The sequence below is a fragment of the Trachurus japonicus genome, unplaced genomic scaffold (genome assembly GCF_045865225.1).
Source record: "Trachurus japonicus isolate A0001 unplaced genomic scaffold, Traja_1.0 AP030588.1".
In the NCBI taxonomy this organism is placed as follows: domain Eukaryota; kingdom Metazoa; phylum Chordata; class Actinopteri; order Carangiformes; family Carangidae; genus Trachurus; species Trachurus japonicus.
The window spans coordinates 52604-77501 of record NW_028220721.1 but is presented as its reverse complement, the minus strand read 5'-3'; the positions used below and the strand labels follow the sequence as shown (position 1 = coordinate 77501).

Below are 24898 nucleotides of genomic sequence, written 5' to 3'. Positions count from 1 at the left end.
TATCTTCAACAGTTTCAGATATATGTATAGTTTTAAAATCATTAAAATTTCTGACAAAATTCAGATTTAACATGAAAGTCAATGGGGCGGAATGTTCGGACGTTGGCAGTTGGTAGAGTGACAGAGGGTCTAAAAATCCTCTCACATTTTTCTCTCTATCCTGCCAGCACGGCCACAGATTACACTCTACACACATAATTTCGGGCATGCTTGTAGACAAGCTCATCCTTGATCTCTTCATGTGCTCAAAAAACCAGAGAGACGAACACAATTTAAACTAAGAGCCTCCGAGTGGCAGCCAGTTCCCTCTCTCCTCCCATTGACTCCCATTCAAAAGTAGGCGCTGATTTTCTAAACGTCCCAAAGTTTCCAACCTGCGACCCAATCAACAATTTTTACTCTAGAAACACCAAAGTGACATGGACGCGTTCAGCAAGGTCTTATGGTTCGGAAAATGTAAACCTTTTGCTCGTACTAAGTACAGATTTGTCGTACATTAGATCTGTTTGAGGGTGTCACAGAGCAGTTAAAGCCTATGGTTAAAGCTGCCACCATACCTTAAAGCCACCAGCCAACAGTTACATGGTAACCTCAACATGGCAACCTCACCATGGTAACCTCACCATGGCAACGTCACCATGGCAACGCACACACATTCTCTCTGTTTGACTGTCTGTCGGTCATACACACACACACACACACACACAAATGGACACACACTAACTACCACACACACACACATCCAACACACACACACACACAAATGGACACACACACACAAATGGACACACACTCACCATACACACACATCCAACACACACACACACACACACACACACACACACACACACTCACCATGCATACACATCCAACACACACACACAAATGGACACACACTAACTACTACTACACACACACACACACACACACACACACACACACCATACACACACATCCGACACACACACACACAAATGGACACACACACACACAAATGGACACACACTCACCATACACACACATCCACACACACACACACACACACACACACACAATTGGACACACACTAACTACCACACACACACACACACACACACACACACACACACACCCAACAAACATACAACCACTTACCAAACACATACACAATTTACACAATTACACACAAACAGACACACATGCACACACAACAAACACACACACAAATGGACACACACTAACCATACACAAACAGACACACACGTCCAACACACACACATTTCATACAGTTGTCAGGTCAGAACTTTCTGTATATCTTCCTCACACACACACACACACACACACACACACACACACACACACACACACACACACAACACACACACACACACACACTTTTGTATATCTTCCTCACTCTCTCTCACACACACACACACACACACACACACACACACACACTTTTCCTACAGTTGTCTGACTGTTTTGTATGTACCTCTCTATCTTCCTGTTGTAGTTAATGGACTCGTTGCTGTTAATTTTGTTCTTTAGATATTTAAACTGAAAATACACATTTCCCCATTTTGGTCATGTTGAACACATTGTTTTACACGTATCCTAAACTACTGAGGCTCTTCTCAACCATTTCACACCATTAAACCCGCTGTTTACATGTTCTACTCCTCAGCTAATGCTCCATCTATATTCTTCAACAATGTTCTTCTGCTGTCAGTTTACAATGTATTTCAGTAGGCATTAACTTTTTTCCTAATTCAGAAATTTTTCAAACTCTTCTTTGACAATTCAAGTAATTTCCAGCCATTTCATACAAAGTCTCACATCTTCTACTTTTAAATATATTCTCAGCCATTGCTTCGGCTATGTTAGTGCTGGTTCATCAGTTGTCCTTCCTGTCAGGTTAGCTACAGATTTCATCTATTTAACCATTACATTTAAACATGCAGAATTTCAATGTTTTCTTCTCCCTTTAGTATTTCTACTGCTTTTTACCTTTCTACAAGTTATATGTTTAAGCTTTTTCCCTCCTAGGGATGAATAAAGTATTCCTCTACTCTCTACTATACTCCACTCTACTCTACTCTACTCTACTCTACTCTACTCTACTCTACTCTAATCTACTCTACTCTACTCTACTCTAGCATTAGTCTTTTCAACATTGCTTTAGCAGTTTCGTCAACTAATTTAGCATTGATTCAACAATTTCTTCAGCTCATTCAGCATTGCTTCAGCAACAGCGTTCAGCTGCTTTCAGCATTCACACGCATTTTCTGCAGGAAATGCTATCTTTTTCTAGTTATTAGTGTGAATGCTGCAAGCATTCACACTATTGTTATTCAAATCTTTATACTTATTATTATTATTATTATTATTATTATTCTTACTTCTTCCACCCTTTTTCAGCAGTTTTCTGCTCCTTCATACTTTGTGCTATTTCAACAATTCATATATCAAAACGTGCAGCTTTCTCAGGACAATGTTGCTATGACTTTTCTCTTTTCAACTATTTATACTTTTTAAAATATTTAACTTTTTCTGCAATTTTTCTCTCATAGGAAATGAATTGAAACAGTCTTCAAACTCTTCAAATCTTCTACTTCATTCAGCCTCTAATAGCTTCAGCATACTTTCAGCTACAGACTTCATTCAACTTTTAAACTGTTCACAAACCTTTCAACTATTCAGCTATATCTCAGCTTATTGATATCTTCAACAGTTTCAGATATATGTATAGTTTTAAAATCATTAAAATTTCTGACAAAATTCAGATTTAACATGAAAGTCAATGGGACGGAATGTTCGGAACGTTGGCAGTTGGTAGAGTGACAGAGGGTCTAAAAATCCTCTCACATTTTTCTCTCTATCCTGTCAGCACGGCCACAGATTACACTCTACACACATAATTTCGGGCATGCTTGTAGACAAGCTCATCCTCGATCTCTTCATGTGCTCAAAAAACCAGAGAGACAAACACAATTTAAACTGGGAGCCTCTGAGTGCGGCCAGTTCCCTCTCTCCTCTCATTGACTCCCATTCAAAAGTAGGCGCTGATTTTCTAAACGTCCCAAAGTTTCCAACCTGCGACACAATCAACAATTTTTACTCTAGAAACACCAAAGTGACACGGACGCGTTCAGCAAGGTCTTATGGTTCGGAAAATGTAAACCTTTTGCTCGTACTAAGTACAGATTTGTCGTACATTAGATCTGTTTGAGGGTGTCACAGAGCAGTTAAAGCCTATGGTTAAAGCTGCCACCATGCTGTGGCATGGTCTGTCTGTCTGTCTGTCTGTCTGTCTGTCTGTCTGTCTGTCTGTCTGTCTGTCTGTCTGTCTGTCTGTCTGTCTCTATCTATCTATCTATCTATCTATCTATCTATCTATCTATCTATCTATCTATCTATCTATCTATCTATCTATCTATCTATCTATCTATCTATCTATCTATCTATCTATCTATCTATCTGTGGGTGTGTGTCACCCTCTCTATCTGTCTCTCTCTCTTTGTCCGTCTGTCTGTCTGTCTGTCTGTCTGTCTGTCTGTCTGTCTGTCTGTCTGTCTGTCTATCTATCTATCTATCTATCTATCTATCTATCTATCTATCTATCTATCTATCTATCTATCTATCTATCTATCTCTCTCTCTCTCTCTTTCTCTCTCTCTGTGTCACCCTCTCTATTTGTCTCTCTCTCTTGTTCTCTCTGGGTCTGTCTGTCTGTCTGAAATGATATTATTCATACTATATACTTCTAAATGATAATAATTATAATCCCTCCCTTCCTCCCTCTCTCTATCCTTCCCTCTCTCCCTCCCTTCCTCCCTCTCTCTATCCTTCCCTCTCTCTCTTCTGTCTCCCTCCTTCCCTCTCTCCCTCCCTTCCTCCCTCTCTCTATCCTTCCCTCTCTCTCTCCCTCCCTTCCTCCCTCTCTCTATCCTTCCCTCTCTCTCTTCTGTCTCCCTCCTTCCCTCTCTCCCTCCTTCCCTCTCTCCCTCCCTTCCTCCCTCTCTCTCTTCTGTCTCCCTCCTTCCCTCTCTCCCTCCTTCCCTCTCTCCCTCCCTTCCTCCCTCTCTGTATCCTTCCCTCTCTCTCTTCTGTCTCCCTCCTTCCCTCTCTCCCTCCCTTCCTCCCTCTCTCTATCCTTCCCTCCATCTCTCCCTCCCTCTCTCTCCCTCTCTCCTTCTCTCTATATCTATCTATCTATCTATCTATCTATCTATCTATCTATCTATCTATCTATCTATCTATCTATCTATCTATCTATCTATCTATCTATCTATCTTATTATTATTCTTACTTCTTCCGCTCTTTTTCAGGATCTAACTCCTCCTTCATACTTTGTGCTATTTCAACAATTCATATATCTATCACACACATTCTCTCTCAGTCTGTCAGTGTCACACACACACACACACACACACACACACACACACACACACACACACACACACTAACTACCACACACACACATCCAACACACACACACACAAATGGACACACACACTCACCATGCACACAAATCCAACACACACACACAAATGGACACACACTAACTACCACACACACACACACACACACACACACTTTTCCTACAGTTGTCAGACTGTTTTGTATGTACCTCTCTATCTTCCTGTTGTAGTTAATGGACTCGTTGCTGTTAATTTTGTTCTTTAGCTATTTAAACTGAAAATACACATTTCTCCATTTTTGGTCATGTTTAACACATTGTTTTACACGTATCCTAAACTACTGAGGCTCTTCTCAACCATTTCACACCATTAAACCCGCTGTTTACATGTTCTACTCCTCAGCTAATGCTCCATCTATATTCTTCAACAATGTTCTTCTGCTGTCAGTTTACAATGTATTTCAGTAGGCATTAACTTTTTTCCTAATTCAGGAATTTTTCAAACTCTTCTTTGACAATTCAAGTAATTTCCAGCCATTTCATACAAAGTCTCACATCTTCTACTTTTAAATATATTCTCAGCCATTGCTTCAGCTATGTTAGTGCTGGTTCATCAGTTGTCCTTCCTGTTAGGTTAGCTGCAGATTTCAACTATTTAACCATTACATTTAAACATGCAGAATTTCAATGTTTTCTTCTCCCTTTGGCATTTCTACTGCTTTTTACCTTTAAAAAGGCATTCATCTCACACTACAAGTTATATGTTTCAGCTTTTTCCCTCCTAGGGATGAATAAAGTATTCCTCTACTCTCTACTCTACTCTACTCTAGCATTAGTCTTTTCAACATTGCTTTAGCAGTTTCGTCAACTAATTTAGCATTGATTCAACAATTTCTTCAGCTCATTAAGCATTGCTTCAGCAACAGCGTTCAGCTGCTTTCAGCATTCACACGCATTTTCTGCAGGAAATGCTATCTTTTTCTAGTTAGGGCCACGGGCAATCGCACCGGGCACTGGTCCCAACAGCTATGAAATAGCTGCAGGGACCAGTGCCCGGGCGAAGCCCGGGCACTACTGTTATTGTGTGGATTTTTTCCTAGTTATTATTATTTTTCCACTTCCGGCCAGATTTCGATGTGCTACTAGTCCTGCAACTCGAAGAGTTGCAGGACATATTATATATCAAAACGTGCGTCCTGATCGGGATCGCTGTGCTATTACTTTTCTCAACAGTTTACGAATTTTTCGCGACGTAGTCGCGAAAAACTGCGCAAAAATTTTGCATGTAAGTCAATGGGACGGGCGAAAAAAAAAGACCGAAAAAGACCAATCATTGGAGTTTAACAAAAGTCTACTGCTCAGGCATACTTTCACCTAGAGACTCCATTTAAACTTTAAACAGTAGACACAAGTCTTGTGTATTGTCGTATTACTCCACGTTTTGATAGGTCATATAGTTTTTGATCAATCCCTGATCAATGACCATGATCATTTTTGGAGAAATTATGAGTTTATAATGGGTGTGTATTGCATGGAATGTTCGTGTCAGAGTGCGTGACATCATCGGTTAGAGTGGGAGAGAGTGAAGAAACATTCTGTATTTTTTCTGGATAAATTGCCACCACGGCCACAATTTACACTCTACAGACATAATTTTTTCAGAATTTGTAAGACAAACTTGTTATCTCTCATGTCATGTGCTCAAAATATCAGAGAGACTTACAGAACTTACAGAATCAGCCTCTGAGTGCGGCCACGTCTGTCCCTGCTCCTCATTGAGTCCAATACAAATATTTTCTGAGAGGAGCAGAACGGCCTGATGTTTTAAAACTGCCAGCGTCGCCAAAATATTTACTGTAGAAACACCAAATCGTACCGAAATTTTCAGTAAGTCCTTAGAGCAACGTTGATCTGTGTTTTGTTCTGATAGGAGTTACCGTTTTGTCATGCTAAGCCTAATTGTGAGGCCGGTTTAGAGGCAGAAAATGGCTGTTTTTCTCCACGTTTCTGTCTGTCTCAGCCTGCGGGGGCCCCTATCGCCGTGGTAACCTCTTTGATCCTCAGGCCAGAGCTCGTTAACTTCATAAACAATCCACCTGGCGCTCGTTTAAATGTTTATAAACACAGACACAGCTAAATCAGACTGACACAGGATGCAGCTACTAACTAACTATGTGTCAAGTCAGTCACACACACACACACAGACTCTAGAGCCAGCTTCATGTGATTACAGTCACACACACACCATACACACACACACACACACACACACACACACACACACACACACACACACACACACACACACACACACACACAGGTAACCTAATGTGGTTACAGCTCCTCCATATCAGTGCTTATAGAAAGATGATCATGTGTCTGTCTGATCAGCTCTGTCTTGACCTTAAGATCGTGGGTTTGATTCCCATGTTGACAGAGATGGCACAACCCGCAGTAGCTCCCGTGGCCCATTCAAAATTTCCCGAGAGGAAATTTTCTAGTTATTATTCTTACTTCTTCCGCCCTTTTTCAGCAGTTTTCTGCTCCTTCATACTTTGTGCTATTTCAACAATTCATATATCAAAACGTGCAGCTTTTTCTGGACAATATTGCCATGACTTTCCTCTTTCATACTATTTATACTTTTTAAAATATTTAACTTTTTCTGCAATTTTTCTCCCATAGGAAATGAATTGAAACAGTCTTCAAACTCTTCAAATCTTCTGCTTCATTCAGCCTCTAATAGCTTCAGCATACTTTCAGCTACAGATTTCATTCAACTTTTAAACTGTTCACAAACCTTTCAACTATTCAGCTATATCTCAGCTTATTGATATCTTCAACAGTTTCAGATATATGTATAGTTTTAAAATCATTAAAATTTCTGACAAAATTCAGATTTAACATGAAAGTCAATGGGACGGAATGTTCGGACGTTGGCAGTTGGTAGAGTGACAGAGGGTCTAAAAATCCTCTCACATTTTTCTCTCTATCCTGCCAGCACGGCCACAGATTACACTCTACACACATAATTTCGGGCATGCTTGTAGACAAGCTCATCCTTGATCTCTTCATGTGCTCAAAAAACCAGAGAGACGAACACAATTTAAACTGGGAGCCTCCGAGTGCAGCCAGTTCCCTCTCTCCTCTCATTGACTCCCATTCAAAAGTAGGCGCTGATTTTCTAAACGTCCCAAAGTTTCCAACCTGCGACACAATCAACAATTTTTACTCTAGAAACACCAAAGTGACACGGATGCGTTCAGCAAGGTCTTATGGTTCGGAAAATGTATACCTTGTGCTCGTACTAAGTACAGGTTTGTCGTACATTAGATCTGTTTGAGGGTGTCACAGAGCAGTTAAAGCCTATGGTTAAAGCTGCCACCATGCCTTAAAGCCACCAGCCAACAGTTACATGGTAACCTCAACATGGCAACCTCACCATGGTAACCTCACCATGGCAACGTCACCATGGCAACGCACACACATTCTCTCTGTTTGACTGTCTGTCGGTCATACACACACACACACACACACACAAATGGACACACACTAACTACCACACACACACACACACACACACACACACATCCAACACACACACACACACACACACACACAAATGGACACACACTCACCATACACACACATCCATCACACACACACACACACACACACAAATGGACACACACTCACCATGCATACACATCCAACACACACACACAAATGGACACACACTAACTACTACACACACACACACACACACACACACACACATCCAACACACAAACACACACACACACACACAAATGGACACACACTCACCATACACACACATCCAACACACACACACACACACACACACACACACACACAAATGGACACACACTAACTACCACACACACACACACACACACACACAACAAACATACTACCACTTACCAAACACATACACAATTTACACAATTACACACAAACAGACACACATGCACACACAACAAACACACACACAAATGGACACACACTAACCATACACAAACAGACACACACGTCCAACACACACACATTTCATACAGTTGTCAGGTCAGAATTTTTTCTATATCTTCCTCACTCACACACACACACACACACACACACACACACACACACACACACACACACACTTTTGTATATCTTCCTCACTCTCTCACACACATACACACACACACACACACTTTTCCTACAGTTGTCTGACTGTTTTGTATGTACCTCTCTATCTTCCTGTTGTAGTTAATGGACTCGTTGCTGTTAATTTTGTTCTTTAGCTATTTAAACTGAAAATACACATTTCCCCATTTTGGTCATGTTGAACACATTGTTTTACACATATCCTAAACTACTGAGGCTCTTCTCAACCATTTCACACCATTAAACCCGCTGTTTACATGTTCTACTCCTCAGCTAATGCTCGATCTATATTCTTCAACAATGTTCTTCTGCTGTCAGTTTACAATGTATTTCAGTAGGCATTAACTTTTTTCCTAATTCAGGAATTTTTCAAACTCTTCTTTGACAATTCAAGTAATTTCCAGCCATTTCATACAAAGTCTCACATCTTCTACTTTTAAATATATTCTCAGCTATTGCTTCAGCTATGTTAGTGCTGGTTCATCAGTTGTCCTTCCTGTCAGGTTAGCTGCAGATTTCAACTATTTAACCATTACATTTAAACATGCAGAATTTCAATGTTTTCTTCTCCCTTTAGCATTTCTACTGCTTTTTACCTTTAAAAAGGCATTCATCTCACACTAAAAGTTATATGTTTCAGCTTTTTCCCTCCTAGGGATGAATAAAGTATTCATCTACTCTCTACTCTACTCTAGCATTAGTCTTTTCAACATTGCTTTAGCAGTTTCGTCAACTAATTTAGCATTGATTCAACAATTTCTTCAGCTCATTCAGCATTGCTTCAGCAACAGCGTTCAGCTGCTTTCAGCATTCACACGCATTTTCTGCAGGAAATGCTATCTTTCACCCTTTTTCTGCGTTTAACTCCTTCTTCATACTTTGTGCTATTTCAACAATTCATATATCAAAACGTGCAGCTTTTTCAGGACATTTATGCTATTATTTTTCTCTTTCATACTATTTATACTTTTTAAAATATTTAACTTTTTCTGCAATTTTTCTCTCATAGGAAATACATTGAAACAGTCTTCAAACTCTTCAAATCTTCTGCTTCATTCAGCCTCTAATAGCTTCAGCATACTTTCAGCTACAGACTTCATTCAACTTTTAAACTGTTCACAAACCTTTCAACTATTCAGCTATATCTCAGCTTATTGATATCTTCAACAGTTTCAGATATATGTATAGTTTTAAAATCATTAAAATTTCTGACAAAATTCAGATTTAACATGAAAGTCAATGGGACGGAATGTTCGGGGAAACGTTGGCAGTTGGCAGAGTGACAGAGGGTCTAAAAATCCTCTCACATTTTTCTCTCTATCCTGTCAGTACGGCCACAGATTACACTCTACACACATAATTTCGGGCATGCTTGTAGACAAGCTCATCCTCGATCTCTTCATGTGCTCAAAAAACCAGAGAGACTTACACAATTTAAACTCGGAGCCTCTGAGTGCGGCCAGTTCCCTCTCTCCTCTCATTGACTCCCATTCAAAAGTAGGAGCTGATTTTCTAAACGTCCCAAAGTTTCCAACCTGCGACCCAATCAACAATTTTTACTCTAGAAACACCAAAGTGACATGGACGCGTTCAGCAAGGTCTTATGGTTCGGAAAATGTAAACCTTTTGCTCGTACTAAGTACAGATTTGTCGTACATTAGATCTGTTTGAGGGTGTCACAGAGCAGTTAAAGCCTATGGTTAAAGCTGCCACCATGCCTTAAAGCCACCAGCCACCAGTTACATGGTAACCTCAACATGGCAACCTCACCATGGTAACCTCACCATGGCAACGTCACCATGGCAACGCACACACATTCTCTCTATTTGACTGTCTGTCAGTCACACACACAAATGGACACACACTGACCATACACACATATCCAACACACACACACACACACACACACTGACCATACACACATATCCAACACACATATCCAACACACCGACACAAATGGACACACACTGACCATACACACATATCCAACACACACACACACACACACACACACACACAAATGGACACACACTCACCATACACACACACACACACACACATACAGGCAAACATGGTTTATGAGACCAATTTTGAGAAATGGGGCCTGGTGGTGGTTTACGGAACCACACCTAACGCAACATCCGGTGAACTTGAAAGACATATCAAAATTTTTTATTTGATCTGCAGAAGACAAATCTGACTACAAAATCATCATTTCTCTTTCAGAACAATATGTGACATTTCACAGGTTTATGGGGTCAGACCAAATGGTGTTTTGTGAAACCAACAGTGTTTATGAGGACTGTTTACATATGACACACAAACACAAACCAGGTAATGGTATAAGAGGACTGACATACACTACAAGGCCTATAACACACAAACACAAACCAGGTAATGGTATAAGAGGACAGGCATACACTACAAGGCCTATAACACACAAACACAAACCAGGTAATGGTATAAGAGGACAGGCATACACTACAAGGCCTATAACACACAAACACAAACCAGGTAATGGTATAAGAGGACAGACATGCACTACAAGGCCTATAACACACAAACACAAACCAGGTAATGGTATAAGAGGACAGACATGCACTACAAGGCCTATAACACACAAACACAAACCAGGTAATGGTATAAGAGGACAGACATGCACTACAAGGCCTATAACACACAAACACAAACCAGGTAATGGTATAAGAGGACAGACATGCACTACAAGGCCTATAACACACAAACACAAACCAGGTAATGGTATAAGAGGACAGACATGCACTACAAGGCCTATAACACACAAACACAAACCAGGTAATGGTATAAGAGGACCGACATGCACTACAAGGCCTATAACACACAAACACAAACCAGGTAATGGTATAAGAGGACAGACATGCACTACAAGGCCTATAACACACAAACACAAACCAGGTAATGGTATAAGAGGACAGACATGCACTACAAGGCCTATAACACACAAACACAAACCAGGTAATGGTATAAGAGGACCGACACAGTTTACAAGGTCTACAATAATACAATACTATAATTAACCTCTTAAAAAAACCCTTTAAAGGTTTTGAAGTTTGAGTTTGAAGCAAAAATAACAGAACCTGTGCCATTTTCCACGGCTCTCTCTTCTGGGGAGTGCCAGTAGCTCATTCTCCACCCCACGATGGCAATGATCTGCACCCTCCCCCGCCACATCTCAAGTGAGGGAAGCCTCTGCTAATTCAGAGCTTTGTAAGTCAAGTTTAAACCAGGGTTAAGTTAGTAGTAAGGCTAGCATCCTTTACAAGTAAAAGCAATTCAAGCCCTGCTGTCCCCCTCACAGGAGAGCCTTCTGCCCGCCCCCTCGGACTGCCGAATAGAGAGTACTGCAGCCTGTCTGTTTTTCCGCAGACCGCCGAACAGCGAGCAACAAAAACTGAAAGCTTCAGTTGCTGCTGTAGAGTCAGTACAAAGATTACTTGCAAACAACAAATTTACAGTATCACATAAAATACTTACTCCTCACGTTAAGAGAATATACAAATAAATCTTAGTTAGATTAATAAACACTGTTTAGGGTCAGGGGTCAGAGGACAGAGCACATCACAGGAGAGCAGCACAGACCTGAGACGAAAGTATTGAAAGACCCATGTTTATGGTGCACTTGGCACAAAGAAAGGGAAAAAGGCCAGCTGCACGTGAATGATGAAAATCAGATAACAAATGAATGAATGAATGACAACCATTACTTCTTCAATGTGAGAATCCACAGGGACGCTGTTGGTATGTGCACAGCTCATCATGCACTGATTGTTGGCATTATTTGTTCATTTGTGAACCTATTGTCGGGTCATCTTTTTGTTTACTCTAATCAGTACATAAAGTAATTGTAAAAGACATATAGGACAGTGTACGTTTTTTATTTACATTTTATTACATATTTTAATCCTTATAATTATTAGCAGTGATATCAGCATCATTATCCTGTATATTTGTTGTTTAGAATCTTCATAATCTTGTTGTCATAACTACACATGTAACGGGAAACGGGGTCCAAGCTCATGTGACATAATAAACACAATTAAACGCCCAGGCGATTAAGTGTTTATCATAGTCTTGCACAGAAAAAAAAAAGAACAGTGTTTCACCGGCTCTCACCTATGTCCGTCAGCCCCTCCTCCCGCTATGGCGTCATATTTTAGTCATATGTTCAGCGAGCGATAAAACACACACACGAGCAAATTATCTTATATCACACGCGCAGAGTTAACTGCCGCGCGCACCTTTTTAGTCCTCGCCCGCACAAATTCAACAACCGAGAGCGTACAGGGAGATGCGAGCGAGTAAAAATACACAGCAAGAGCTTAAAAATGCATCGTGATGTGTATATTAAACTCTACAGCACGCGCACAAGGAGTTGCTTTGCGCGCGCTGGGTTGTTGCAGCTCTCTCCCTCTCTCCCTCTGTGCGCTCTGCTCGCTCGAGTCACAGACTTTTGACAATTTGGGGGCGGGACCAAGGGGCCAGCCTGGCCCTCTTATGATTGGTCACAACGGCAAACAGAAACACACCCCCACGTGGGTGCCTTTTCTGTTTTTTGCTGATGACAGCTTCCCACAGACAGGAAGTTGTGTGTCAGCGGCAAGTTGGAAGCCTGGTTGGAAGCAGAAGAATCAAAACAACGATAAATTAAAATTAAAACAATTAAAAAAGAAGAAGAAGAAGAAGAAGAGGAAGAGGAGGAAGACACAAGACGGTAGCTACAATGGCGGTGACTCCTGAAGATTTGCATGTAAGTAGCCTAATAACGTTATTAATGGCATTGTTTAAAAACCGAGCAATTTACTTAACATTGATCTCCGATAACATAACAACAGCAAGGGATTAAGGGATGCTGTAATATCTGTAAAATAGACTGTTGCTATGAATAACAGACCTTTTTTTTTTAATTGTCACCTATTTAAAACGCCAGCATATTTATGTATAAACCATTTTATAAGTAGGCCTAATCATAAAAAGAGTTATCGTAGTTCAGATGATTTTTTTTTTTTAATCCAATGTTAGCGGGCTATGTTTTATATAGTATAAATACTGCATGAATGGTGTCAGTGATGATGGTCTAGTGGTTAAGCATCCTGTCACTCGTTCAGTTTTACATCATTGGACGCCGGTTCGTATCCCGGCCCAGACACCTTTGCTGCTCAAAGTCCTTAAGTAAGTTTATTGTTTAATGTTGCTACAATATAGTATGGTAATGATATAAGAGATGTGTTTTGAGTTGTAGCAACATTAAACAATAAACTTACTTGAGGACTTTGACCATTCATGGTGGCTGATCGTCTGTCTCCCGTTCAGTATCCTTGGGAAAGCGCCCCCTGGCTTTGACCCCCGGGTGTCATGCACCAATGTTATCATTATCATCATGGCGTATTTTTCATTATACCATTTTAATCACGTATGTTTACCCATCATCTCTTGTTAAACGTTTCAATAAGAGAATCCGCTGGGTACATAGATTAAAACATGTTTTTTAAAAAGTGTTGTTTTTTAAAGCTCTGAAGCTGTATTTAGGAATATGTTTTTCATGCAGGAACAAATACCCTCTAGATTTGATAGACAAACACTGTAGTCAAAATTTGTTTCTTAGAAATTTAAAACTAGTGGACATATGAATTTTAGATAATGACAGATTGTTTGAGTAAAAAAATACACTTTTATTGATTTGATTACTGTAAACATTTAGCAACAAATATTTAAATGAATACATGTAACCAAGTTTCCTCTGGGTCTCCTGCATGTTCAGGGCACATTTCAGCCCAATCAAGTGAAAAATAAATTATTTGTGGAGTGGTCAGTATACATATACAGAATCCCTAATTCATTTTTCGAGAAAATCCCTGTTGTGAATTTTGTTTGTGTTTACATGGAATGGCCCTATAGGCAATGATTTCCTAACTTTTTCATGGCAAAGTCCCTTCTTTTTTTGTGATCATAAATATGTCTTATATTAATAGCATTTACTTGTTTTTTATATGATTTTTTTCTTTTCATCTGTCTTTGTTGTGTATGAAACGTTTTATGCAAACAAAGGTTCTAATTTTTCAATACAATCTTAATAAGTCCTGTTTTCCATGTCAACAGGGCACTCTCAGACGGGAGATGATCTCCAGGCTCATCACCAAATTGGAGTCAGCTCTTTCAAGAGCACCTCTGGACCTCGATTTCCTTCAATTCACATGTCGGCAAGAGCTGTATCTCTGGGAAGCACTGTCAAGACATGTAAATGTCCCCCCAGAAATTTCACAGGCCTTACAGGAAATCCTGAGGCTAGTAATGGACAGCATTGAAAATGCTGATCTTACCCGCAACACTGTTCAGACTGTAGCTGGGGAGATGGGTCGGCCCAGGTACATCATAGAAGAAGACAAACTGATGGAGCTGTTGGAGATAAATCTCTCTGTGAAGTGCATTGCTCAGTTACTTGGTGTTTCAGCCAGCACAGTCAATCGGCGGATGAGGGAATCTGGCCTCTCCGCTAGACAGAATTACAGCAACGTAACTGACGAGGAGCTAGATGATGCAGTCCAACAAATAAAAACCGAAATGCCAACAGCAGGGTATCGTATGGTTAAAGGGAGGCTGAAGTCAGTTGGAATGCATGTGCAGTGGAGGAGAGTGACTGCATCAATGCACCGAGTCGACTCACTTGGAATTCTTTCCAGACTGACGAGACTCGGCTGCATTGTGCGCAGAACCTACTCTGTGAGGGGGCCCCTTTCACTGTGGCATGTGGACACCAACCACAAACTGATCAGGTCAGTACTGTTGAAAATATTGTTTCAGAAAATGTTTAATATAATTATGCAGACACTGATAGCAGTCAAAGCACCAGTACATTGCCATAACATTTCCACAATAAAAATCCAGGTTAAAAGTAGTAATGTAGTGCTTTATTATGTTCCAACAGATACAACATTGTACTTTTTGGTGCAGTGGATGGCTACTCCAGAAAGGTAACATTTTATTTTTCATTTGACTGGGTCTTTTCATGAGTTGGCATTCACTGTGTAAGCAAAGTTGCCATAGGGTGTAAATCTAATAATTCCATATTGTATACAGATGGTTAACAAATGAAACAAAACACTGGAATTCTTAAGGAGGTTTAACAGCCAGGTTTTGTTGTAAAATGCATACTGTTTCCATCTGTTGACAAGGGAGAAAAATCTATTGCACAAGGGTATTATCTCAGTCCAAAGCTGTGTTCATCTTGTTTGATGATTAGGATAAACAAATGTATGATGCATTATTTGGTTTTTCTGTTTTTGATTTAACAATAAAAGTGAAAAACCAGTTGTTCTCTGGTTTTGGTTTACCTTATATTTCAACTACTGCTCACTACTACTCAACTATTTTATGTGTAAAATACATAAAAATATTATATATACATGTATGAAAACTGTTTTTATCATAACACAGGTGATGTGCTTGAATGCTGCAACAAATAACCGGGCATCCACAGCATTTTCTGCTTTCAAAGCAGCCTGTGACATGCATGGCATACCCTCAAGGTAAGTGTTTTTGTTTTAAGCTGCAATGTACAGACACATTTGTAGTATTGTCAGAAAGAACTTCAGCATAGACTCTGGGATTTTAATGTTAAAGGTTTAATAACGTACTTTCTTATACTCTGCCACTCCTTGTGTTATCAGATTGTAACAGTCTTTGGTCATCTGTGTGTGTGCACTACAGGGTAAGAGGTGATCAGGGAGTGGAGAATGTGGAAATTGCCAGGTACATGTTTACCGTTCGTGGTACGGATCGTGGGAGCTTCATGTCTGGAAAAAGCGTCCACAATCAAAGGTCTTTTTAAATTTTGCACGCCAATACAAAAGCTAATAAATAATCTATAGTCTAGTCTATTGTGTGTAAATTTACAACATTTTGACATGTTATCAAATCCTTGAATTTTCTATTATGAGGTTGAAAGAATATTAATTTCCATATCCGTAGGATTGAGCGCTTGTGGCGTGATGTCAGGACGTGTGTGACTTCAAACTATTACCAGCAACTCCACGGCCTAGAGACTGATCATCTTCTTGATGTGTCCTCCAGAGGTACCGGTCATATAACTTCGGGCGAAAACAAAGATGGCACTAGTCGTTTTAGGAGTGGTCAATTTCAACAGGATTAGATTGGTTAACAAATGTCAGGGCTACTGTAATGGAATAATGGCTCATCGCAGATCATTTCTCATTTGAATTTACAAAATGGTTTAAAATTTCAGGAAAAGACATCATGGATGTATTTACAAAAGGCAACTTTATATGTAATGTAATACTTGTATGGTGTGTTTATGGTGTGCACTTGTAAACATAGTGACTTACTACTACCCTGTCCTCTACAGAAGATCTTTTTGCAGTCCACATGACCTTCCTTCCGAAACTGAGGGCAGACCTGGAGGCTTTTGTGGAAGCCTGGAACAACCACCCACTCAGAAGCGAAGGGAATAAAACTCCTGAACAGATTTGGCACGCAGGAATGATGCTTCGACCAGTTGACCAGCCGGAGAATCTTGAGGTTATTTTTTCCTTTTCAAATGACCTATTGCAACAAATGGAATACAGTTAGGTTTGTCGCTGAAGGCTCCACTCCGGAACCTCCCTGGATTGACAAGCGCATGCTATGTCACTCCAGAGAGTGCAATAACCCCCGGAGTGGAATGAAAGCACTGAGAAGATAATGGAGCCATTGAAGACTCTGAGACACTGAGAGGGTGGAAGCTGGGGTGGAGGAGGCAGGCTTTGACAGTGGCAGCTGTGTGCAGCGGTGTAGAAGGGGAGATCAGTGTGACAGCCTAGATTTAAATAGGCCGCCTATGGCTGGAGAATGAATGTGATTGGATAAAGACTAATGGGCTGGCTGTCAGCTGAGTACAGCTGGGGCTTGAGACTTCCGTGTCCTGCATGAATTTGCGCAAAGATTAATTTAATGTAGCATTGAAATGCTCCACTAGACAGTGATGTAATGTAATGAAGTACAATTACTTAAGCACTGCACTATTTCTTGTGCTTTTAATACTTAATACATTTATTACCAGAAAATTACTTTTGAGAGTTAGGTACATTTAATATCAGATAATTTAAGACTTTTACTCAAGTACTATTTATTTACTATAGTACTATTCAAATCTGAACATCTGATCATATCAGTTCATTGCATAGTTTTAAAAACCCCATTAATTATCTTCAGATAATATTCAAAGCCATAACTTTTGGGAAAACTGATTACATGAGATCCTGTAAATATGGAATGATGAAGTGGTGTGTTACTCTGTCTTGTTCAACTTTCAGGACATTCAAGAGCCGGACATCGACTGGGATGTAGCGGCTGATTACGGAGAAGATGTGGATGGTGTGCTCGTGGTCCCTGAATTTGATTGTCTATTGAACGAGCATCAGCTAGCAGAGGTTCAGATGCTGATTGATGAAAATGAAGGCCACACTGACAGGAGAAATCTTTACCTCCTATGTCGGGAGTATGTATTTACTGCTTTGTCAAACACAGACTGAAATGGGACTGCTAGTATGCCAAGAAAAGCAGCTCAACTATACACAGATTTGATAGAAAACACTGGATTTTTATTTATTGTTTGGAACTGTTTAACATCAAAAGCCCCTTTAGAAATCTGAGTGTATTGGGGATATATAGTAATGGGCAAACTGTTTGAGGTTGTTACTGTTACATGTTAGTTAGTCCTGCTTTCTGACTTCATCATGGTTGTAGGCGCACAAGCAACTTTGCAGCCAGCAAACCAAATATTGGCAAAACAAAAAAATCAACAACAATTACCCCAACAAGTGTTCAGAATGTTGATAAGCTGCTACTGTACATAGTTTATAGTTAACAAATGACAACTCAATTTTCACAAGTCAACCATCAGAGAACATTTCTATTGTAATCTATTCTAAAACTACTGGTGCAAGTAGAAACAACTTCAGGCAGATAGGGGGCCTTGGAATGCTAGCTTAGTGCCTGCTGAACCCAAAACCAAAATGGATTGCCGTAGTTAAGTTTTTTTCAAAATCGTGGTAGGTTCCTAAGTGTCGTGTAGGGAATGTAAGGCCAGCTGCACACGCATTAACAATGGGGTAACAAAGGCTATGTTCCCCATAGTGGGAGTTGCAGTCATGGTCAAAGTTAACCACTATCTTGAATGCCTCCCTTTCGGATTCAATCAGTGGAATGTGTGCATGACCCGTGACCCACTGGAAGAAGCTCCGGACTGATAGATGCTTCTCCCTGCCAGTTGTTCCGGGCACATCTGGCAGGTGATTTCTTTGACCTGAAGGGCTTCCCTCTTCTTGGTTGTCTGCTTTGCTCTCCTTTTCTTGGCCGTCTGCTTTGCTCTCCTTTTCTTGGCCGTCTGCTTTGCTCTCCTTTTCTTGGCCGTCTGCTTTGCTCTCCTTTTCTTGGCCGTCTGCTTTGCTCTCCTTCTCTTGGTTGTTTGCTTTGCTCTCCTTTTCTTTGTTGTCTGGTTTGCTCTCCTCTTCTTGGTTGTCTGCTTCTTCTTATAGAGACAAATACAAATAAGTCATTTCCAACATTTCAGTTGGCACAATGCCTTTAATCATAAAAACGGCAGGGTTACCAAGCTATGAGATAGTCTTAAGTGTGCACATTGCGTATAGAGTTTGACAGAATACACTTGTATAAACCTAAAACCTTGCACCATTGAAATTTGTGTGCTAAATAAATAAACTCTAAACTCCATGCAGTTTATTACCTCTGTCCTCCAGCTTTTGCAGGAAATCCTGCAGGAAGTTGATAACTTTCACCTCCCGCTGCCTTCTCACAGACCCTTCCTCACTGAAATCAGGAGATAGAGCACGCACAAGGAAGCCTGAATCCACCTAAATTAATGAGACAAATTAAAAAGAGAAACAACATGGTAAATCCTTAGAGGGAAGAATTACACATGTTCGGGTCACAGGTGCAGTGAGGTTTGCACATTGCAGATTTACATGTATACTTGATTGTATGTTGCTGCCTGTGGTGTTCTTTTAACACCAATACCAGAAGGTGGCTGTAAGTAAAATGTGGAATAAGCAATAAGAGAAAATCAATGTGCTGACTATTTTAATTAAAGAAATATTCATTCATATTACTGACTTCCTGTATAAGGCCGGGAACAAAGAGCTGCTGGCACATCTGGTGGTGGTGTGCCAAAACCTCATCTAATCCATAGAGCCTTAACCCCTCACGTAGCTGGTTCAGTATCGGGATCAGCCTCACCAGTCCATGCAAAGCGATGGCACTAATAAATATTAAGAAAAAATGACTGTATTTACTCAGAGTAAAAATGTTAACACTGAAGCATTTTGTGACAAATATTTGAATATTGTGTTAACATACTGTATGATGGCCTTTTTGCGGTCAACCTTTATTGGCCCTGTGTAGCCACATGCCACAATTGCATCTGATAGTTCCATCAGTGCTTCGATCTCTGCATTTTCAACCTGGAAGTACAAACTCAACCATGTTACTGACAAAGTAGAAAAACATTTTCTGATAAATTTAACATGACATGGAAAAGTTATGCATCTATAAAACTGTTTCAAATACCTCTTTCTTCAGGTTTTTAATGTCCGGAGCAGTTACTTCATCAGGCACACCATTGTTGTCCATCTCCCCATGACACAAGAAATGATAGGACCATCTTGTGAGAAAGTTTGGTGCAGGACCTCCCTGCACCAAACTAGTAGCCAGAATCTCCCCACATGTCCTTATTGACAATGACACAAACAATTTAGATCAACATGACATTACTGTAATCTTGTGTATTATTTCTACTCGATTTCATAATAAAACTGTATTTTTGACACACACATACTATAGCACATACTTGAACTTGTTGTCCTGGAAGTCTAATATACTGTATTTAGGGTTTTTACCCATTTCACCATTTCCTTCAAAGAAATGTGTCTCGATTCCACGCACCATTTCTGTAAGGACAAATAAATCTGATTCTGTCAAATGCAAGATATTCTTCACATTGGTCATTTATTAAATTTGCATTGCATTACTTCTTTTAGCCTTGATGGGAAGACATACCAGTAAGAAACTCTTTACGAAGAGCGCCTTGGTCAATTCCATATTCTCCAATGAAAGAAACCACAAGCCGATTCTTTGGGGAGGCTTGTTTTTGCCTGGACCACTGTTTCATCCCCCTTTGATACAGGTCCTCCCTTGTAACATTGATGTTGAATGTCTTGGACTGGTCAACTTTCTTTTCAAGTGACATCAGGATGACTGATACACTACACAACCATATCAAGACAATATTATTGACAATTCAGGTCCACAAGCACAAGCCAAGACAAGCATCAGGTCACATAACAAACTCAATACTACTGCATACCTGTTGTAGTGGTCATGGGTGTCCTCACAGATATTTGCATACCTTTCATTTGTGTCCCTGTAAATATATAATAGCATTTTCAATTTCTTTAAAAGCATAACCTGAATCTATCAGTTGTCAAAATTTAAAACAGTCTTAGGTAAATTTAAGTAGTTTAAAATAGATAGGCCTATATGGTGATTATGGAGTGCAATAATGAGGCTCTTATTGGAGAAGTAGGAGGAGATGAGATTAGGAGGAGGAGTGAAAGTAATGAGGAGAGGGGGAAAGAAATGAGTAGAAGAAGATTGAGGAGAAAAGTGAAATGAAGAGAAAGAGGAGAGTATGAGAAGAGAACTGAGAAGAGGTGAGGAGATGAAGAGAAGAGGGGAAGAGAGAGAGAGGGAGAGAAAAGAATTGAGAAGAGGTAAGGAGAGAGGAAGAGAAGAGATACAATAGCCAAAAACATTTATATATTAAAAACATTTGCCAAGAACATTCTGTTAATACCAAGCCTGGAAACAAGTCATCTAATTGCACACTTTTATATGAATTTTATAACCATTGGAACCCTGTAACAAAAAACTAAAATTAATTTGAAATAGTTTTTACCTCTCCCCACAGACACTGGCATGTATAAGAATGTCATCCTTTGCAAATAGCTCACAACACACTGGACAAGCAACCTATGAAGATAAGAAATAACTTAAAGTATCTATTTAAAAAACAAAAAAGGACATGAAGGAAACATTGCAATGCTGTTTCAGAGGTATGATACAACATTGTGGTCTTTGATGAGTCTTGATCTTGTCACTGCTAGTTAATTATTTCTTAAATACCAAGGTTTTACATGCGCTTGATTACCTGACTTGTTGTGTACGCCAAGAAAATGTAAGAACTTTTGAACCCTAACTCTAGCCTATGGATGAGAAGGTAGGCATTTTGAGGAGGGTTTAGACACAGCTGAAGTGTAACATTTATTTATTATAAGTAAGTTAAGTAAAAAGTAAAGTAAAAATAGAAATATGTACATAGGGAGTGTTTTACTTTCTGTAAAATGAGTAGTATTTCATGTTTGGTGCTTGGTGGTTGCACATATTGTAATTGTACAATCCAGGCAGACCAAAGTGGTCAAAAATAGCTTTTCACGATTGCAGGGGTATACAACACAAAAAATAAAGGATAGAAAATTCACCTATAGAATAAATGCAATAACATATTTTATTTCAAATGAAACAGAGGACCTTTGTTTTTGCACTGCAGTCTGCTCACCTCGCTCTCCAAATATGCTGGCTGCACATCAGTGGACACCTGTAAAATGTCATTGGGTCATAAACATCATATCTCAGAAACTGTCCACCTATAGAATAAAACAGAAATCATTTGATTAAGCACTGCAGTCTGCTCACCTTCTGCTCCAAACATGATGACTGCACATCACTGGACACCTGTAGGACATGATTGGGTCATTAATATCATACATTTCTGGTAATTAAATCATAAATCTCTGTCTCAATAATATGAAATACTATATATGACCTCCATCCTGAGTAAGATTTGTCTTGATAGCTTACCGCAACCTCAGCATCCTCAGCATCCTCAGCATCCTCAGCATCCTCAGCATCCTCAGCATCCAAGTTGATGATGTCATCATCACATTTGGTCTATAAAAGTAAACATAAGGCAGAGGAATTACAAAGTGCATTAATAGCATGTTTGGTAAGCTTACATGGTCCCACCATCCACTTGTTGGTGTGGAATTTAAGAGATTACATGCTGACAACACCAACAAGTACAATGAAAAGAGAGAGAGAACATAAATATGTTATAGTCTCTTGTGAGCAAGCTATACCTCATCATTGCCTTTAGGCTGGGTGCATGTCTCAATGTGGAGGCTGAGGAGCTGCAGGGGCACACACTCCTGGCATGATACACAGCGGGCTTTTGGCATGGCCTGAAACTCTGGAGCCGTGAAGGGTAGGGGAGTAATATCCAGTGTGTGTTGGATGGGCATTATGTACAGGCAGCTCTTGCCTCCCCAGGTCTTCACAAGATTGGCCCCTGTGTATCCTGCCTCTTCAGGCGACACAAGGTTAAGCCTTCGTTGACCTGAGCCTCCTGTTTGGGTGTAAATATTAAACAACTATTTCTGTTCACTGTCAACGCCCTGCTTAAACAATCACACTTTTCAAAAATCAATATGTTTTCTTCACTTAGAAAAAAGGTCAAGTTTTATCTTTTGGATTTTACCCATGGCTTTGTGAAGCATCCAGGCCCCCTCCAGATCGCACATCTTTGGATACGTTTCACAAAGAATGTTTGTAATCTGTGGATGTAAGTAAGATGAGCAAGTATTTATCATAGCAGTGAGCACAAGATAAATCTGTTTATTATGCTTAATGGCAGCATTCCTAGATTAAATGAAATGGTTTTGTTACTGGATATTCTGTTTTAGTAAGGGCTGTTGATATGTTGTGCAAATTTCAATTTTTACCCCACATGCTACTTTATCAACAGTGTCATACCGGGTCCCATACCTCTTTGTGGCTGGCGTCCTCTGGGATATTTACAGTCCTCCTTCCCAACCCAGCCTGTAAAAGTGTAAGCTCCTCAGACGGTTTGGGAGTCCTGTCTGAGGAGCTTTGCAAAAGAAAAAACTGGACTGGTGTAATTTTTGTCCCTTGCCTTTTTTTGGATAATTTTGATACAGGCCTAACATTTTGCCTGTCTTTGTACAGTCCAGGGAAACACCTGAAAGAGAGGGTGTAGAAATCAAAATTAATCCAAGACCTCAACTGAAGAGGGCTCTTGATGGCATATGTGTTGTTTTTCCCACTGATTTTACAGACAATATTCAAAAGACAATTCAGAGACTCATTTAATTTATTTTACACAAAATTTAAAAGCACTTTGGCTAAAAATGGAGATCCAAATGCATCCTTTGAACAACAACCAAACCTGGCCATGTTTCTCTGAACGGCAGTCGCTGCTGGTGGTTCCTGGGGTGAGTCCTGCATGCTGCCCCTAGCCGACCTCTGCTGTGCAGCACTCTGACCCTGAACTTCATTAACAATACATTCAAATTAATCCATAAATGTTTTGTAATTACTATTACTGTTACAGGCTAAATTAATTTGTGGTTGTATGATGAAAGCAAAACTTCCATAATAAATGCAATAAAATAGATATGTATACAAGGAAAAACACAATGTAATGAAACTACACCCATGTTGTATAGTGCTGGCAAGCTAGTAAAGATTGCAATTAACTCTGAAGACACACTTCAGTACATCTTTCAAATGAAATAACAAGAGTATTCAAAATGCAAGTATTCAAAATATGTCTATCATTTGGCTGATGACAGGGCATGAAAACAACGAGATAGCCTATTAAGTCCACCTGAAAAAATATCTGGTCACATTTATAAAGTATTTAACATGTTTACATATTACCAAAACAAATTGCTGGTTTAACTACTCAGGATAATATACAGTGATACAGTAATGGCAATTAACAAGGTCAGGAACGTTCATTCATGCATTGCTGTTTCACAATTTAAGGCCTATAGGTCACCATTGTTTGTCATTTTTAAAAAAAGTGGGTCCCCGAAAACGTTTGGTAAACATTGAACTAACTCATGATACATAGCCTACTGTTTGACGCTGTGGTATTCGCAGTTCTCAGCATGGACAACAAATTAAGGGCCACATTGCGCAATTCGTCCTAGTGAAAATAGGGAGAAATTAACGTAACGTTACTTGAAACAAACAGCGCCAAAAATTAACAACTTTGTGCAAAACATTTTAACGTTAGACAATAGCTCACCTCTTTAGGGTCCGTCATTTTCTCATTTCCTGCAGGAGAATTCTTCCTGTTGTTTTGATTCTTCTGCTTCCAACCAGGCTTCCAACTTGCCGCTGACACACAACTTCCTGTCTGTG

The 24898-nt window shown here is 39.8% G+C and overlaps 2 protein-coding genes across 2 annotated transcripts; one reads left to right on the top strand and one right to left on the bottom strand.

Annotated features, from left to right (window-relative positions):
• The first annotated feature begins 13325 nt into the window (after positions 1-13325).
• Positions 13326-18129, top strand: LOC146960208 (uncharacterized). The gene is made up of 8 exons (XM_085772537.1): positions 13326-13352; positions 14702-15375; positions 15528-15573; positions 16037-16128; positions 16310-16420; positions 16571-16674; positions 16965-17137; positions 17911-18129. Exons 1-8 carry the CDS (start codon positions 13326-13328, stop codon positions 18127-18129), a joined length of 1446 nt encoding a protein of 481 aa, XP_085628663.1.
• A 508-nt stretch (positions 18130-18637) lies between these two features.
• On the bottom strand, positions 18638-22971 carry LOC146960207 (uncharacterized). The gene is made up of 14 exons (XM_085772536.1): positions 22810-22971; positions 22532-22621; positions 22367-22405; positions 22230-22268; positions 21570-21643; positions 20979-21035; positions 20672-20877; positions 20469-20562; positions 20183-20342; positions 19973-20076; positions 19730-19874; positions 19344-19470; positions 18827-19127; positions 18638-18686 (listed from the first exon to the last, which is right to left on the bottom strand). The coding sequence occupies exons 1-14, from the start codon at positions 22969-22971 to the stop codon at positions 18638-18640; spliced, it is 1647 nt and encodes a 548-aa protein (XP_085628662.1).
• Between the last annotated feature and the right edge of the window lie 1927 nt (positions 22972-24898).